Source organism: Lampetra planeri, chromosome 11 (assembly GCF_965212315.1).
Source record: "Lampetra planeri chromosome 11, kcLamPlan1.2.h2, whole genome shotgun sequence".
Classification (NCBI taxonomy): domain Eukaryota; kingdom Metazoa; phylum Chordata; class Hyperoartia; order Petromyzontiformes; family Petromyzontidae; genus Lampetra; species Lampetra planeri.
The window spans coordinates 489,065-507,490 of record NC_136117.1 but is presented as its reverse complement, the minus strand read 5'-3'; the positions used below and the strand labels follow the sequence as shown (position 1 = coordinate 507,490).

At 48.4% G+C, this 18,426-nt stretch overlaps 1 protein-coding gene across 13 annotated transcripts in view; it reads right to left on the bottom strand.

The window, feature by feature from the left end:
- The window catches only part of LOC144721414 (complement C3-like), a 366,684-nt gene that overhangs the window by 214,435 nt on the left and 133,823 nt on the right, over positions 1-18,426 (bottom strand). For all 13 annotated transcript variants that reach the window (XM_078599020.1, XM_078599027.1, XM_078599021.1 and 10 more), the window contains 2 exons: positions 9,004-9,156; positions 7,054-7,183 (listed from right to left, as the gene is read on the bottom strand). In XM_078599020.1, coding sequence (XP_078455146.1) covers positions 7,054-7,183; positions 9,004-9,156 — 283 coding nt within the window. The remainder of the gene's footprint in view (positions 1-7,053; positions 7,184-9,003; positions 9,157-18,426) is intronic.

The following is an 18,426-nucleotide window of genomic DNA, read 5'->3' as shown; positions in this document are numbered from 1 at the left end:
TGTTCAGCAAACATAAGTACGATATCGGCTGCACTGACCTGTTGCGCCACCACATAGCTACAGGGGACGCGGCCCCTATTCGTCAGAATCCTTTCCGGCTCAGCCCGGCCGAGAAGGAACATGTGCAATCGGCGGTTAATGATATGTTGGCGGCCGATATCATTTCGCCCTCTTCTAGTCCGTGGGGTGCTCCTATTGTCCTAGTAAAGAAACAGGACGGGTCCTTGCGGTTTTGTGTCGATTTCCGCCGCTTAAACAAAATCTCGATGGCGGATGCGTATCCGCTCCCCAGGATGGATGAGTCGCTGGATGCCTTGGCGGGAGCGCAGTTTTTTTCCACACTCGATCTGCTTTCTGGATTTTGGCAATTGCCACTCGATAACGAGTCTAAACCTAAAACTGCTTTCCGCACACCTGGGGGCCTTTTTGAATTCAACCGTTTGCCCATGGGCTTACATTCCGCCCCCGCCACGTTCCAGAGACTCATGGAATTGGTTTTGTCAGGCCTCCAATGGGATACCTGTTTGATTTATCTTGACGATATTATCGTCTTTAGTCGGACTTTCGAGGAGCACCTCCAGCGACTGAGAGCGGTGTTCCTCAGGATGCGTTCCGCTAAGCTAAAATTTAAACCGGCTAAATGTTTTCTGCTTCGGGAATCTGTCAGGTATTTGGGCCATATCGTGAGTCGTTCAGGGATCTCGACGGACCCTGCTAAGACGCATTGCGTCAGCTCATGGCCAACGCCAACCTCGGTCACGGAGGTTCGTAGTTTCATTGGGTTTGCCTCCTATTACCGTCGTTTTGTCAAGCAATTTGCCACCATAGCCAAGCCCCTGCACGCTTTGACGGCTAAGGGTGTGAGGTTTCACTGGGGGGCAGAGGAGGAGGATGCGTTCTGCTCCCTCCGTGACGCTTTGGAGCAGGCTCCCCCCTTGTGTTACCCCGATTTCACACAACCGTTTTTGCTTGACACGGACGCCAGCAATACGGGTATCGGGGGGGTGCTCTCACAGTTGGTCGGGGGGGTTGAACGGGTGGTCGCCTACGGTAGTAGGGTTCTTTCCCCCGCAGAACAACGCTATTGCGTAACTCGTCGTGAATTGTTAGCCATTGTGTTTTTTACACAGCAATTCAGGCCGTATCTTTACGGCCGTCATTTTACGGTCCGGACGGACCATGCGGCTCTACAATACGCTATGCGCGTGGCGCAGCCATCGGGCCAATTGTCCCGATGGTTGGAGGTCCTTCAAGACTACCAATTCACGACGATTTACCGAAAAGGGTTGCGGCACTCAAACGCGGACGCCTTGTCGCGGTTGCCGCCGTGCACGGACTGCACATGTTTGTTGGGATCAGCGCGGTGCAAACCCCCGGTCGCCGGCGCCCCGGGAGTTGCGCTCGCCGCCACTGACACCCCGGGAGAGGACGCCCCCACGGGGAGGGATTCGCTGTTGTCGTTGCCCCTCATTGAGTGGGGCCGCCTCCAGATGTCCGACAGCTCCCTACTTACGCTGCGTCGGAAAGTTGGCGCTCCCGAACAAGGGGAGGCGCGGGTCGGTTCCTGGGTGTGCAGACAGGGCCTGTTGATGAGGTGGGACAACATGTCCTGGCGTCACGTGCTCGTGGTGCCTGTTGCTATGCGGGGTAGGATTGTTCTGGCAGCTCATGAACGGCTCATGCATCTGGGTTTTCACAAAACGCTCGCCCTAATCCAGCGAGACTATTATTGGCCGGGGATGGGTAACGACGTGGCGAATATTCTTAAGGGATGCGTAGAGTGCGCCAAAAGGAAACCGCCACCATTGGCGGCTAATCCACCGCTGCAATCCATTCAGGTTTCGCGTATAAACGAATTGGTAGCGTTGGACATCTTGGGGCCCTTTCCGGTTACACCAAGGGGAAATAGGTTCCTGCTGGTTGGCGTGGAATACTTCACCCGATGGCCTATGGCATGGCCGCTCGCCAACCAGTCGGCTGCGGCGGTGGCGGACGCCTTTGTCCAGGGTTATGTGTTGGACAAGGGCGCCCCCGAACGCTTGCTGACGGATCAAGGGAAGAATTTTTCGAGCGTTTTGTTGCGCGAGGTGTGCGACCTGTTGGGTACAAAGAAAGTGCGTACTTCCCCCTACCACCCGCAGACTGACGGGATGGTTGAGCGTCTGAACAGAACGATTACGTCTATGTTGTGCCAACAGGTCTGCGACGATCAGGTTGATTGGGACTTACAGGTGCCGGGGGTACTCGCGGCCTATCGAATGGCCCCTCATGCGGCGACAGGGTTTTCCCCATTTTTTCTTATGTATGGGCGGGAGGCCGATCCGGCCATGGACGTCCAACTGGGGATTTCCCAGCCACGTGCAAAATCTAAATTGGCAGACCACATCAAATTTAATATCGCCAAATTGACTGAAGCGCGGGAGGGGGCAAGGTTGAATTCGCGGTCGCGGCAAATTGCAAACGAGAAATTGCATGAGCGGAGGGTGCATACGCATGATTGGAAACCAGGCGATAAGGCCTGGCTGCATTGTCCACATGCACCGTTGGCTACGTCCCCCAAGTTGTTGAGACCTTGGAGGGGACCGGTGGAAATTGTGCGGGTTGCACGGCCCCAGAGTATACAGATTAAATGGGGGAAACGCCGTTGGTATGTGCACCCCTCCCGACTGAAGCCCTATGCGGCACCGTGTGACCCCGTTCTGTGCCGTGACGACCGGGCGTGTGATGTGACCGTCGACTCGGGGAGGGAGGTGTCGCAGGCTGATCCTCACGTGTCTCCACCTGACCCACCCCCAGGTGCCTCGGGCTTGACGACTGCTGACCATCGAGAGCCTGAACCCCGGGGCACGCACGAGTCCTCGATGCCTGGCCGATGTCTTCCTGAACCGCCGGCACCACCGGACGTTCAACCGCGTCTGGTGCCGTACGACGGACCGGCAAGGCGGACTCGGGCTAGGTCTCAACAATTTTCATGAGGACGGGTTTTTTTTTGTGCTCTACACCGAGCTCGCCCGGTGTTCCCCTCTGCCGGGATAATGTCCCGTTGTAGGGACGCTCGGAAGAAAAGGGGACACTGCACGAGTCGAAAGAAAAAAAAAAATTTTCCATTTATTTTTTTTGTATACACATTGCTATTGTCACTCGCCGGTTTGTATATATTGTTCTGTTGTCGCGGTGGCATTGGTTGAGGGTTGCGGATGGTGGTGTTCGCGTCGTGTTGTGTTGTTAGCTTAGTTGTTGTTCTTGTTGTTGTGTTGTGTTACGGGGCACACAGGGAGGGTTTGTAATTTTTGTAGCAGCCGGGGCGGCTGCGAGCTATGTGGTAGGGGGTGATGTAGTGGTGGTATTGACGTGCGCCGACTGTGACAGTGATGGATCACGGGGCGGCGCGGGGTGCGGGGTTGGGCACGCGTTGTGGGCGTGGTGTGGACGCGCGCGCCGGGAGTGACAGATGACGAGGCGGCGCGGAGTGAGTGGTGAGGCACGATGAGATGTGGGAAAAGAGGATCGTAGCCAGCACCCGGCGATTGGTCGAATAAGTGGGTGCTCGCAGCGACGTCCGCAGGTGGGGTATAAAGGGGGACGCGCGAGAGCACTCGGGGAGAGTTACCCAGTTGAAGACCCGAAGACGGAGCTGAAGACCTAGTGAAGCCGAGTAGCTCAGTGGCGTTAGTCGCCGAGTAGCTAAGTGGATGTTGGTCATCCGAGTAGCTCAGTGGCGTTAGTCGCCGAGTAGCTAAGTGGATGTTGGTCATCCGAGTAGCTCAGTGGGCGTTAGTCGCCAAGTAGCTAAGTGGGTGTTTGTCACCCGAGTACTAAGTGGATGTTGGTCATCCGAGTAGCTCAGTGGCGTTAGTCGCCAAGTAGCTAAGAGGATGTTGGTCATCCGAGTAGCTCAGTGGGCGTTAGTCGCCAAGTAGCTAAGTGGGTGTTTGTCACCCGAGTACTAAGTGGATGTTGGTCATCCGAGTAACTCAGTGGGCGTTAGTCGCCAAGTAGCTAAGTGGGTGTTTGTCACCCGAATACTAAGTGGATGTTGGTCATCCGAGTAACTCAGTGGGCGTTAGTCGCCAAGTAGCGAAGTGGGTGTTTGTCACCCGAGATACAAAGTAGGTGTTAGTCACCTGTAACCAAGTTTGATAAAATAAAGAGTGTGTTACCCGTGAAGTCGTCTCCCGTGGAGTTACTACATTACACATATATATAAGCTGGGCGCCTTGACAAAATAATTTGCATTTCAAGAGGAATTTAGCATATTTATGGGAAATGCAGGAATGTGATTAGTACTACATATGCATGTGCATTATGCAGAATTAACAGCATCAAAAGGAGCTGCAGTTGCTGCTGCTGCAGTTGCTGCTGCAGTTGCTGCTGCTGCAGTTGCTGCTGCTGCAGTTGCTGCTGCTGCAGTTGCTGCTGCAGTTGCTGCTGCAGTTGCTGCTGCAGTTGCTGCTGCTGCAGTTGCTGCTACTGCAGTTACTGCTGCTGCAGTTGCTGCTGCTGCAGTTGCTGCTGCTGCTGCAGTTGCTGCTGCTGCTGCAGTTTCTGCTGCTGCTGCAGTTGCTGCTGCTGCTGCAGTTTCTGCTGCTGCTGCAGTTTCTGCTGCTGCTGCAGTTGCTGCTGCTGCAGTTGCTGCTGCTGCTGCAGTTGCTGCCTTATCCATTTTAATATAACACTATGTATTATTCTACCCACCCTAATGTGTATCACACTGCTATATATTTACTATACAATTACGACACCATACATTAATCTGCACACTGCACCATGCCAGTGAGTGGAACGCGGTCTGAAAGTCACCGTAAACGTGAACACAATCAGTTAAGATCCGAAATGGTTTATTACGTCCTTCCAATGATTGCTAAGCCAGAATCCATCTTCTCGGTTGAAATTGTCTCTGTGTTTGTATATGTGGATCGCCTCATGAACGAATCTCTTATGATAACCAGATGGCTTGCAGAGAACCTCTGTCTTGGAGAAGTCAATGTCATGTGAGCCCACTGAATTGTAACAGTGATCTGCCACGGCTGAGGTGTTTGTCCTACCGTGTTTCAGGTCTGCTTTATGTTCATGGATGCGGTCCGAGACATGTCGTTTGGATTCTCCAATGTAACTGCTACCACAGAGGCAACTTAGTTTGTAGACGCCAGGGTACTGTATGTCTGGAACCACATCTTTTACAGACGGGACCAGATCACGGATTTTATGTACTGTGTTGAATCGGACCTGGATCTTGTGTTTAATCAGGATTTTGGAGATCTTTTTTGTGACCCCAGCAATGTAGGGTAAGGTGATGGTCTTGAAAGGCTCCTCAACAGGATCCTTCTTGATGGTTGGAGTGATGGCCTTGCGGATTGTGTAGTCGGAGTAACCATTAGCCTTAAGAGCTTGGCGTACGTGTTTGAGTTCACTGCCAATGTGTTCCTGGTCGGAAATGCATTGGGCTCTATGGTATAGAGTCTTGATGAGGGAATTCTTCTGGGATGGATGGTGGTGGGAATCCGGTTTTCATGGAGAAATTTGAAACAGATGCCATCCAGACATCCACCCTACGTGCTTCCTTGTGAAAGAGATTTGTGTTTGTTTATTTTTATTTTTACGTGATACAAAGTAAAACAAATGTGTGTAGAATTAGTTAAACAAAGAGGGAGCAAGTGATATTTGTGGACCCAGGAACGCAACCCTATTTTTCCCACAAGGTCTATTTATTATCGAATCCAGCTTTGCCCAACACGGCCTTTTTCAGGAACGTAACCTCTCGGTTCGGTGAGGTTTGCCTGTGTTGCGCCAAATACTAAAAAAAATGTATTAGAACAATTTTAAACTTTATGTTAGAAAATTATTTGGGTCTTTCGGTCAAGTCACGTAGATAGGTAAAATAATAAATATAAAATAAACAAAATACTACGACGTTTCAATCACAACACAAGCCATCGCCATCAGGAAGAAAGATGGGGAAGCTACATTTTGACTTAAAACTTTCGTGACTGCAGGAATTATTATTCTATGGTTCTTTCGGTAAAGTCACGTAGATATAAATAAAGCGATAAAAAATACCATGACGTTTTGATATCAACACAAGCGGTCGTCATCAGGAACAGGGAGGTTAGCCTCTGAAGGCAATCTGTTTGTAAAGGTTTTAAGATGGGCGGGCGGCTAATGTTAATGTAGGAGAAAGCCCCGACACCGGCAGTAGGTATACACCAATCATAGAGCTGTTTATAAAGGTTTAGAGATGGGCGGGGCAGCTGATGTTAACGTAGGAGAAAGCCCTGACACCGGCAGTAGGTTTACACCAATCAAAGCATTGCCCCTCGCTCCACTCACCCACACTGCTGACGGTGGAGGTTGACAAGAAAACACAAATCAAGTCATGACCCAAAGTGGTTGATGACATCTTTCCAATGATTGCTGAGCTTATAACCATCCTCTCGGTCGAAATTGTATCTGCGTCTGTAAATATGGATGGCTTAATGAACAAATCTTTGTTGATAGCCAGCAGGCTTGCAAAGTACCATCGTCTTAGAGAAATAAATTTCGTGTGAGTCTGCTGCATTAAAATAATGATCAGCCACGGCAGAAGTATTGGTCCTACCGTGTTTAAAATCTGCCTTATGCTCACAAACACAGTCCGAGACATGTCGCTTAGTTTCCCCAATGTAACTGCTGCCGCAGACACAGCTCAGTTTGCTGACGCCGGGATATTGCACGTCACTAATCTTGCCCTTCACAGATGGGATCGGATCACAAATTTAATGTACTGTGTTCAATCGGACCTGGATCTTGTGTTTGTTCATGATTTTGGAAATCTTTGTGGTTACCCCTGCTATGTATGGCAAGGTGATGATTGGATCCTCAGATGTCTCCTTTATCACGAAGCCATCTGAGTATCCAATAAAAACCTTGTTTGTTTGTTGTTTGTTTATTTTATATTTATTATATTACCTATCTACGTGACTTTACTGAAAGACCCAAAGAATATGAATTCCAGCAGTCACGTAAGTTTTAAATCAAGATTTATACGTGAGAATGTTTATTTTCACGAATGCCCACCAGATCGATCAGGAGTTCTGAGGCCCTTGCTGGTGATCAGAGCCAAGCCTGCATCCGAGAAGACACCCAGAGCTCCCGCGCCACCCTCCGCTGTGCAGCCAGTGTCGAAGGTCTCCATTGCCTTCCAGATCTTCACAAAAAAGACAAATATCCCCCATATAGTCATTAACAGACTGTTGTGGCAGTGCCGTTAGCGAGCACCTATGAAGGCTGGTATGACACACGAGGTGGTGCATTGCCAGCACCACGCCCGGCCAACTTTGTCTCTAGTGGTGATGTTTTACACACTCCACCAGGTACTCATTTGGGGCTGGGTCAACCGAGGGGAAGCCCAGGACTAATTCAGATAATCCTTACTGGTGTTAGCGGTCAGTAAAAATCAAACTTGTGTCGACGGGTTCGTAGCAGTGCTCTAATCACTGCGCCACCACTCCCCCAACATCCGCACCACCACCACAATTTTAAGTTTTATTACGATGCTTTTTTCACCCAGCAAGACCTCACTGAGTCTCAAGACTCATTTCAGGAATATCCTACAAAGGCCTTTGCAATATAGGGATGATGTTACTATGCTAAATCCAAATTGACCAATTCGCAAGTAATTTTTCCGCATTGGAATGCTTTGCCCAATATCAGTTTCATTGTATGTATTTTGCTTATATGACCCAGGATAACCCCATTCAGAACAGAACATACAAACTCCACGCAGAAAAGCAACCGAGTCATGAATTAAACCCAGAATTTCTTGCTGCCTAACGTTTACCCCAATCACTGTGATAATTATATCAACAAATCCAATTTCATCATCATTAGTACATGTGTTATGTATGCCATTCTTATAGCGCAAAGGTATCATGAAAGCACTGTGTTTCACATACATAATCTGCAGCAATTTCACGATCGGGGGTGATGTTTCTGTGTTATCCCAATTGAGTAATTTGCGTTGTTATTCTTTGAAGTGGCCTACTCATTTCAAATGTCAAGGGATCTTAACATCCCCTGTAAAATGGATGACACATAGCATACTTTTTATAGGTAATACACATTGCAGTATTGATCAAGGCAGCCAGTTGGGTTTGAACTGCTAACTTCTGCAACAAACGGCGAACACGCTACTGCTGGGCCATGTTACCACCCCAACATACAACAATAACTGACTGTCGAGTATTGTAGCTTTCTGCACAATATGTCATACGGAATCAGAGGAAACACAGCTCGTATCTCCTCTAGGGTAATGGGTTATAACTGGGAATTGGCTGAGGGATTGTGGCCATTTTTACTTTTAACACCCCAGCTACAGGATGAAAGAATATTCTAATTTTAATAACAGAGCAACACATTGTATATGGATTCGGATTATGGTTCCATAAAATGATAGATTTAAACTGGTTTCCAGTTCCAGTTCAACTCTCACATCTCCATATTCATATTTAACTCGATAATGGAACAATTCAGACATAAATTGTATGCTCAACAGCATAATCGAGATTTCCCTTACGGTAAAAAAAACTACTTTCTCCGTGGACTATCACTCTTATGCCTTGCATAATTTGTATTGTTTAACAGAAAGATTTCATTATTAAAACGTCTTATATTACGTCTAATAAATACTAAAGAGCAATGGTTACAAATATTGGATATCATTGCAGGTGCATTACCCATGAAATGCAAGCTGTCTGCTTCACATCAAGCATGAAACATCCCCTCACTTCATTCGAAATGAGTAGGCCATTGTGTGCTGGTCTCATGGGACAAATTTGTAAAATTACCAACAAATTACTCAATTGGGATTAAACAGCCACATCGCCCACTACTGACAGACTATATCATTCTGTGAACATTGCCCCTTCCTTCGCGATAGTCCTGTGCTTTATGAATGGTGCGAACAACCAAATGTACGAAATTATGATTAGTTATGAATGGCAGTGCCAAGCAAATGTGCATACACACCCTGTCTTGTGTAAATCGGTGTTTACGGTTGACAGCGTAGACGGCTTGATCGACAGCGAGCAGACCTACTCTGGCGTCAGGCTCCCCAGTCAGATCCAAAGTTAACATGGCCTTTGGTTCCAATGTGGGGCGGCCTTTCAATGAAAGAGACACCTGAGTAGGGAAAATATCAAACTCGTTAGGAACAAATGTTCATGAAATAAAAAGTTGTCGAATATAGAGTCTGGTCATCTGCCATCAATTGCATGGCAAAAGTAGCATTGTAAGCATCATCCATGGTCAATCCACTGCTGGATAAAAGCCTCCCCAATCCATCATGACCTCTCACGATCCTGCGATGCAACAATCCACAAAGCACCAACACGTGAACTATAGCAATACACGCTGTAGCAATATATATGGTTGTTTATTAAGTGTGTAGTGTTTTTATTTCACGGGGACAACTTATTTTTATCCTGTCACTTTTTATTGAACAGAACTCCTCGCGTTCGACACCCCTAACTCCGTCGTGATTTTCCCGCTTGCACTGCTTGCATGCTTTCCTCCGCTGGCTCCGCTCTCCCTGAGCCTCTCCACTGCTTTGTAAAAGGTAAGGGTAGAGTGATTGTATTGTGGTAAGGTAAAAGGTAGGGTAAAGTTTGTCTTGTTTTTTTTACCGTTTAACTTTTACCTTACCTTGCCGAGGCCTACTGCTTGCCTTCTCTCTCTCTCACCTCTCCTAGCCTCTCCACTGCCAAGCCTGTTGTCTCTCTCACTCTCTTAGCCTCTCCACTGCTAGCCTGTTCTCTCTCTCACTCTGCTAGCCTCTCCACTGGTAGCCTATTACTATACACTCTGGTAGCTTCCCACCGTACACTCTTGCTAGCCTCTCCACTGCTAACCTATTACTATACACTCTGGTAGCTTCTCCACTGCTAGCCTCTCCTCATCCCTTCTGCTAGCTTCTCTACTGCTAGCCTTCCGCTATACACTCTGCTAGCTTCTCTACTACTAGCTTCGCATGCTCACACTTAGGATTCCGCTAGCTTTACTGCTAGCTTCACACGCTCACGCTTATGATTTCGCTAGCTTCTCTACTGCTAGCCTTTCCCTCCTCGCCTCTCCAACCTCGCCCTTGTCTCCAGTGGGGGTTCAGCCATCACCGCTGGAGAGGTCGAGGTGTGGCGAGCAGGGCCTGGGACCCTCTTGTCTTTCCTCGTCTTCACTCCGACCAACCCAACGCCCTCTCTCTCACGCTCCCTTATATATGTCCCCCTCCTTATTAACTCCTCATTAATTAAGCTGGCGACCTCCCGTCGCCTCACGCCCGTGGCTTCCACCATTATCGCCGCAATCTCCCGTCAATCTGGCGCCTGTTCCGCGCCTGCATTTGCAGCCAGCCAATCACTGCTGTACATCTTAATTAGCCGTCTTCTTTCCATTGCTCTCTCTCGCCGCACCTGTTCGTCCCGATGCGACCTCACTGTCCGTGTAACTCGCACATGCGTGCACACCCCTTGCAAACCCCCGCGCGATACTCCACTACAAATGTATGATTGCGTGTAATCGAAGGCCGTAGCCATGGAGTCAAAATTGTGGGGGACCAAATCTTCCAGGGGGTCTGGCGTTCCCCCACCAGAAAAAAAATCTAAATTGGCCATTTCCTACCTAAATATTTAAAAAATCACTAACAATAATGTATAATAGTGTATTGTATTCCACTGCTGTTTTTTTTTGTTTTTTTTATTTCATTGTATGTCATGGCAGAGAAGTACAACCATAACCACAATCATATAAACATAAATCTATTTTATAGCAATATATTGGGGGGACATTTTGAGCATATTTGAATATTGGGCAGTGGCGGCTCCTGCAAAATCTCTCAGGGGGGGCAAATGTCTGGATGATTGATAAGGATAAGGTCCACCCATGCAACGGATAAATTAACAGCTTAAGCATGTAAAGGCAACTTCACTTCTTTAAAATTAATGAAAAATAAAGTGACTCTTACAATACATCTTGTTTGCTTCTATACTTACTATTAAAACAAACCACTCAAGTTTATTTTATTAAAGATTCCACTAGGTAGCGATAAATTATATTGTTGGATGAAACGTGCTTACGTATGATGACGTTAGCACGTATGATGACGTAAGCACGTTAGTGTAAGCACGTTAGTGCAAGCCCTCCCGGAAGCCATAGAGAATGCATTGGAGCGCCCGCCGTTCGAAAAAAAACATCTTTGAATGTAAGTCTATGGGGCCACTCGGGGCGATTCTCAGCCGGAGTGAAATCGCCCAAAAAGAGGCGGTACTCCACAGAACGTGACATGACGCTGATTGGACTATATCCAGAGGCACAGTGACGGCTAGCGTGACTCTGTGGTTGAATGACATTGGTGGTGCGTCGCCCAATCGCCCTAATGAAGAAACCGCCCCTGATATTGGGGAAGGGTTGTGTCCCCCCCCCCCCCCAATATATATAATTACGGTCTTGGTGTAATCATACGCTATTTGAAAATAATTGTGCTGGCGTTCTTCTTGTTTCCTGACAGGCTGGCTTGCAAGTGAACTGCTGTGCTGTCACAGTGCACATTTGCGTGATGACATCACCCGCTTCCTTCAGCGTGGAGCCGGGTTCATGCGCGCTGACGTCACACATCTCCTCCCACCCACCCTCCAAATGCACGGGGTACACTATCATATCAGGAGGGAGGAACAGATGGAGCTTATATTGATTTCATTATTATTAGTGTTATTATGATGCTTGTTTACCCAGGAAAGTCTCACGATTTTAAATTTACGATAGGGAACATTTTAATTGGCATGGCTATATTTAGCATCAAAATATAACCACGGATGAGGATGATGTCGAGAAAGGCATGCATATTTAATTCATATCGAGACATTCAAGCGTGACACGTGGGGTTCAGAAACAAAAACATGGAACGAAACTAAAAAGTGTGCAGAGACACGAAGAGATGCATATTAGGCATTACATTGAGGCACAGAAAGAGGAAGACATGTATTAGAGAACATATGCAGCTTAATGACTCTATTCATATAATGTAATATATTCACTATCCACAAGGTATAAGTGAATAATTATACGCATATCTGGATACACGTTATAATTGTCCTGCAACCACAACGAGGTGCTGCATTTTGAATACAGTTTAAGTACAGAACTAGAAAACTGCAGGGGAATGCTTCATAATTAGTTTATTTTGGGTTAGGTTGTGTGATTAAAACGCGTGTCATAAACCCTCCTCCACGCGACACAGCCAATTAATAAAATTGTCACATGAACAAACGTGCCGATTTATTACTGCTTCAGAACACGGGTGTGCTGGAGAGTAATCTCACAACGTAACATTCCAGGGGAATGTGTTGATAGATGTCCTTCTACAATAATCGCGAGACATGCCAGAAGAATATTTAATCACGTAGGTATAAAATAAAAAAATAAATCACGACGTTTCGGGCGCAACACAAGCGTCCATCATCAGGTGGGAAAGCATGGTCTGCTGCTGAGGCAGACTGTTTTAAAAGGTTTGAAATTGGTGTAGCTCAAGGGTCATAAAGAAGTGGCCGGGGTTAGTGATGTTAATGTGAGAAATTAGCATGTAGCTGTAAGATAGGAGAGCGGCCTCCTCGACGAGGGCACGGAAGTGGCTATGATAATGTGAGAGACACATGGGAGTGAGATGCGATCACGCCAGCTGATGATCGCTGTCACGTGGGTGGGCATGCATCGAGGGCAGGACGCAGCTCCGTGTCAACGAGGGAGCGTTCCCCACCCTTGTCCCCTGTCTACCCGGCTGCTGGAACCCGCTCTTGAGGAAGGACTTTCCGTTGAAGATACGACTGAAGCGTTACTATGCTGAAATTGTTATTGTGGGACGGCATTGTTGTTTGGACCCTTGTTAGTCGTGTTGTTGATTGTTGCAGGTTGTTCACCCGTCCACTGATCGCACGTTATATTGCTTGTGCGTAGCTGGGATGGATAATTCTATATCACGGGGGGGGGGGGGGGGGGGGGGGGGTGATATAGTGGATTAACGCGCACCAAGAGGAGGAATTGGAAACACGTGTGTGTTATGGACAGTGGGGTCAACTCAGGGCAAGCAGGTGTTGCTGGGAGGATAACGGCCGGAGGGAGATGGTTCGTTAAGTGGTTATAAGATGCAGGGCAGTGATTGGCTGGTTGTTGTTGTCAGGGGCAAGGTGGCGCCAGCAAGTCTGGAGATGGGGACGATAACGGCGGAAGCCACGGACGCGAAGCATTGGTGGGGACGCCGGTTAATTAATTGGTAATGAATGAGGATGGGGATATATATGGGAGCGTGAGAGAGTGACGGGGAGTTGTTGCTGGGAGCTGGATGGAGACAGTCGGGGATAAGCAGTGGAGCAGAAACAAGAAGATATGAGAGATAGGATAGGCTAGCAGTGGAACAGGAACAGAAAAGATATGAGAGATAGGATAGGCTAGCAGTGGAACAGGAAAGAGAGAAGACATGAGAGACAGAGAGTGAGACGGAGACGCCGAGAGAGAGACAGTCGGAGTGAGACGGAGACGCCGAGAGAGAGAGAGACATTCGGAGTGAGACGGAGACGCCAAGAGAGAGAGACAGTCGAAGCAAAGAGAGTCGGCGAGAGAGAGACGGAGAGAGAGACTGAGGGAGCGGAACGAGCGAGGCAAGCGGAGCACGGCGAGCAAGCAGAGAACGCTCTGAAGTCACGGTTGTGGAATATAAAGAGTTTTGTAATAAAAAGTGACGACGGAAAAATAAGTTGTCTGCGTAAAGTTCAGCACTACAGTAGTGTAATGACATGATGACACCTGCTGGTTGGAAAAGGAAAGCACGGGCACCACTAAAACATCATCCAATCCCAAAGGGAGAGGTATCTGGGCCAAAGGTAAGGGGCGGGCTGCCTGAGATACTCTGGGAACCTAACGGGAATGTTCCATGAGAGGGCGTGGCCGGAGGCGGAGCCTAGCCGCGCCTTGCGGCAATTTCAGCGGGGGCAGAGGAAGACTCGTGGTCAGTGTGTGGAGTCTTGGGTCCGGACTGCATTGCTGCTCGCCGTCATCTCTCTCCGTCGTCCAGTCATGTGGCAGATCTCCTGCCGAGTTCCACCAGCCTTACCGGCACGTCGTCAGTCAGCGGCAAAGGCCGAGAGTGGACAGGTGGACCCACGCCGGATGATCGACCATGTGTGTAGCCTGTAAGGATGCTAACATCTAAGTGTTGTTCTCAGAAAAGGAAGAAGATAGAGTGGGCCTGTGTTGTGCCGTATGTGAAATAAAAAAGAGTACCCTCTACAAGACATGTCGCGGAAGTCACTCATTACAGTAGTATCGACAAACAGTAGTTATATCTACTGACTCTACAGTAGTATCTACCGACTCTATCGTAGTATCTACTGAACATAATAGTAACTACTAACTCTATAGCAGTATCTGCTGACGATAGCAGTATCTGCTGACTTTATAATAGTATCTACTGACTCTATATCAGTATCTGCTGACTCTATACCATAATCTACTGACTCTAAAAACGTATGTACTGACTCTGCAGCAGTATATACTGACTGTAGTTGTATCTACTGACGGTAGTGGTATCTGACTATAGTAGTAACTACTGACTTTAGTAGTATGTACCGACTCTATAGTCATATCGACCGACTCTATAGTTGGAACTAATGACTGTATAGTAGTATCCACTGATTATGGTAGTAACTACTAACTCTACTAACTCACTACTGACTTCATATAGTAGTATCGGCTGACTTTAGTAGTATCTACTAACTCTACAGTAGTACAGTAGTATCTCTAGTATCTCTTAACTGTAGCAGTATTTACTGACCATGAGAATAGGTTTTCCCCTTTTTCTGGCAACAAAACAGGTGTTAAGATGTTAAAACACCACTGAAACCTTTTACAAGCAATCACGGTTCAAGTTTCATTGATTAGGTATAGCCCTGTGAACCATGCAGCTCTTGAGTCGGGTGCATGTCTGCATTAACCACAATACTTGTGGTCAGAATGCAAACAAAAAACATACTCTGATAATATTTGCACACTGTTTGAGACTAGGCTAAAAAAAAAGCTGTCTCTGCATATATTATCAGAGTATGTTTTTTGCATTCTGACCACAAGAATTGTGGTTAATGCAGACATGATTCCTTGCAAAAGGTTTTAGTTTGGTGTTTTAACATCTTAACACCTTAATTGTTGCCAAAATAAAGGGGAAAATCTATTCTCATGTTTTGGTACTGGCAAAGGAAGTCCCATGATGTAGCTATTTACTGACTGTAGTGGTATCTACTGACTGTAGTAGTATTTATTGACTCAATAGTAATGTGACATCTCAGATGTCTCAGATGTCACTGTGTGGTGCCGGCCCAAGAGGGGCACGGCGTGCAATGTACTCATGTCGCGGACATCACGTATGTATCTAGAGACATTGTGAGTGTTGCTGATTAATGCCAGCTCTAGTGGGGCATGGCATGTGATGCATTGTCATCGCGGACATGCTGTAGGTGTGTGTAGCACCAGCCATAGAGGGGGCTCGGTGAGTGCTTGGATAGCGCTGTGGCATCACGCATGGCGTGCAGTGCTGACTCCTACAGAAGGGAGTGTGAGAGGGTCAACCATGGGATGAGGCTACCCTGGGCCATGGCACCCAGGCGGGGGCTAGGGGGTGGTCACGTGTCAGGGAACAGATCCTACGGGAAGGGTCGAGAAACCACAGGTTTCTCGAAGGTGGTCGGTCGTAGCTAAATGCAGAGCCAGCCACGACCCGGGAGCATATAAACCGGGTCCCCACCGGGGACCGGGGATCTGCATTGCTGTCATCGTCTGAAGATCTACGATCTACGTCCAAGAGAAGAAGTCACCAACATGTGGACGAGGACTCAAACCATGGTCCTGTCTGTTGTAGCTACTCCCAGTAACTAGCATAGTTAGCCTGGTAGTCCACCACCCTAGGTTATATGGTGAAGGGGCAGTAACCCCTTTGTGTTAATTTGTTGGTGTAAATAAATGTGTTGCCTCCAAGAAGTATGTCTGGAACTCAGTTGAATACACTACAACTGGTGTCGGAAGTGGCCAAACGCGATTTTTTTTTACTTAGCTAGCCCTTAGACTATGTCTACGCGCTGCAGACAATGTACCAGGACATCGGATGATGAAGACGAAGATCTCATCCCGCAAACAGCCCCAGAGGAGGGAGGTGAAGCATTGCCGGTGGAGCAGAGCACCGACCGGCCACGCGACTGTTCCACGTCGACGAGGAGGCTGCGCCAGGCTGCACATGGCTGCCTTACCGAACTCCTCCACACCGTGGTGTCCATCCTCGCGGAGCTCCACATCGTGGAGCCAGCGTTGGAAGCGGGAGTAGCGGAGCCAAGCAGCAACGAAGTTCCCACCGTCATTTCCCACCAAGTGGGAACCTCCGTGGCGAAGCCCAAGCTTGCAGCCGCCATCTTCTCTGAAGAGCAGAGAGCGGGACTCGCCAAATTCCAAGCTTTCTTGAAATTGCCGGTCGACATCCCATCTCTCCGGCAAACCTTTCATCGCGCCGCACGAGTTTGTTCCATCGCCACACCGCAGGGGCCAAGTGTCAGATGTGTCCGGCGAGCTGGGGTGTGTGTCCGCTGAAGGTGGTCCTCAGTGGAGTGATCTGATCCCATCCTCAGGTGCCGCGTGCCTGACGTCCTCCAAGCCGCCACCTGCGCCGTCTCCACTGGATTTGGGAGAGGAGAACCCGTCGACCCGTCCTACTGATTTTCGTGAGGAGCCGGGATCAACAGGACATTTGCATATTCCCCTCGGGACCTCCAGGGAGAGCAAGTCCACCGCTCCTTGATGCCCGGCGACGAGGACTCATCCAAAAACTCTTTGGGTTTCGTTATCCCCATGCACACACTCCCACACCCTCTGTTGGTTGTCGCACTCAGTAAGCCGTATCGGTTATTGGCTGAACCTAGCCTTTATTGTGCTTGTGGGTGTTGTTATACGGTGAGGGTGGAAGATGTTGCTGATGAAGGGGATTCCGAGTGGTCGCGGTTCACTGCACTGTTTTCTTTCTCTCTTTCGTGTTGTTCTGTACTCACACCCTTCTCCGCATTGTTAATGTACATTTGTAGGTAGTGGAAATATTGTATAGGTGGGTTTGGGTATTTAATTGGTAATTGTTATAGTTACTTGTTGAGCCACACATAGCGTTAATCACTTTTTACTCACTTTTTATTAACTTACTCACTTAAATATTGACTTAAAGCTTTCAGCTTCAATGCTTGTCAGCTTCGATGTAGTTTCTTTGTTTACCAACGTTCCTGTGCCTGACACCATTGCAATCATTGAAGATTTGGTTCAACAATGACTGAATGCTGATGTACCGGCCCTGGTGAGACACTGCCTCACCAACACTTACTTCACCTGGAATGGTACATTCTACAAACAAGTTGAAGATACCCCAATGGGTTCTCCCTTATCTCTAATGAGAGACAATGTTTTTGTAATGCGAGCATAAACGGGGTTCGCTGCTGGGCTCTGACCCAATCATATGGCCCGGGGTATTGGGGGGCGGAGCCCAGTATGGGGGCATATGGGAGGGCCCGCCGTTCATCTCGGGTCCAATCGGAAGCGAGGTGAATGGGGGTGGAGCCAGCAGGGTGCTATGGGAAGGCCGGATCTGACGGTCCGGAAGGGGAGGAGACAGGATCACGTGGTAAAGGGGATATAGGTGGGAGCCCGGAAGGGCTCCGGGTCAGTTGCTGGAGTGAAGAAGCTGAACCACGTTGGATGGCCGGAGGGGATCCGGGCCATTAGCCACATGGCTGGAGGAGCTTCGGCACACCGTCGGCCAGCGGTGTGCGGAGTGGGGGAGCGGAAGAACTGACGAGGAAGCGCGTGCGGGGCGCGCGTGAGGAGACACTGGTCCGTTGTCAGGACCAGCGGGGTGCGAGCAAGAAGCTAAATAAAAGAGCAACGGAGACCAGCAGTGTGTGACGAAGTCTTTTATTACATTTTCATAGAAAATTTTGAGACAGATGCCATCCTTGTGGAAGAGATACGTGGATGACACGTTTGTCATCTGGCCACATGGCCTGCCAGCTCTGAACCAATTCTTCAACCACATCAATTCCATACACCCAGCCATCAAATTCACCATGGAGGTGGAAAAAGATGGCAGGTTACCATTTAATCGAAAAGACACCAGATTGCTCATTGGGACACTCTGTCTACAGGAAATCCATCCACATGGATCTCTATCTAAAACCTGACTCCCAACACCGTCCAGCCCAGAAGAATTCCATCATCAAAACTCTACACCATAGGGCTTGTTGCATTTCCGACCATCACCACCTAGCCAGTGAACTGGAGCACGTACACCAAGCCATCAAGATGAATGGATTTTCGGAATACACAATCCGT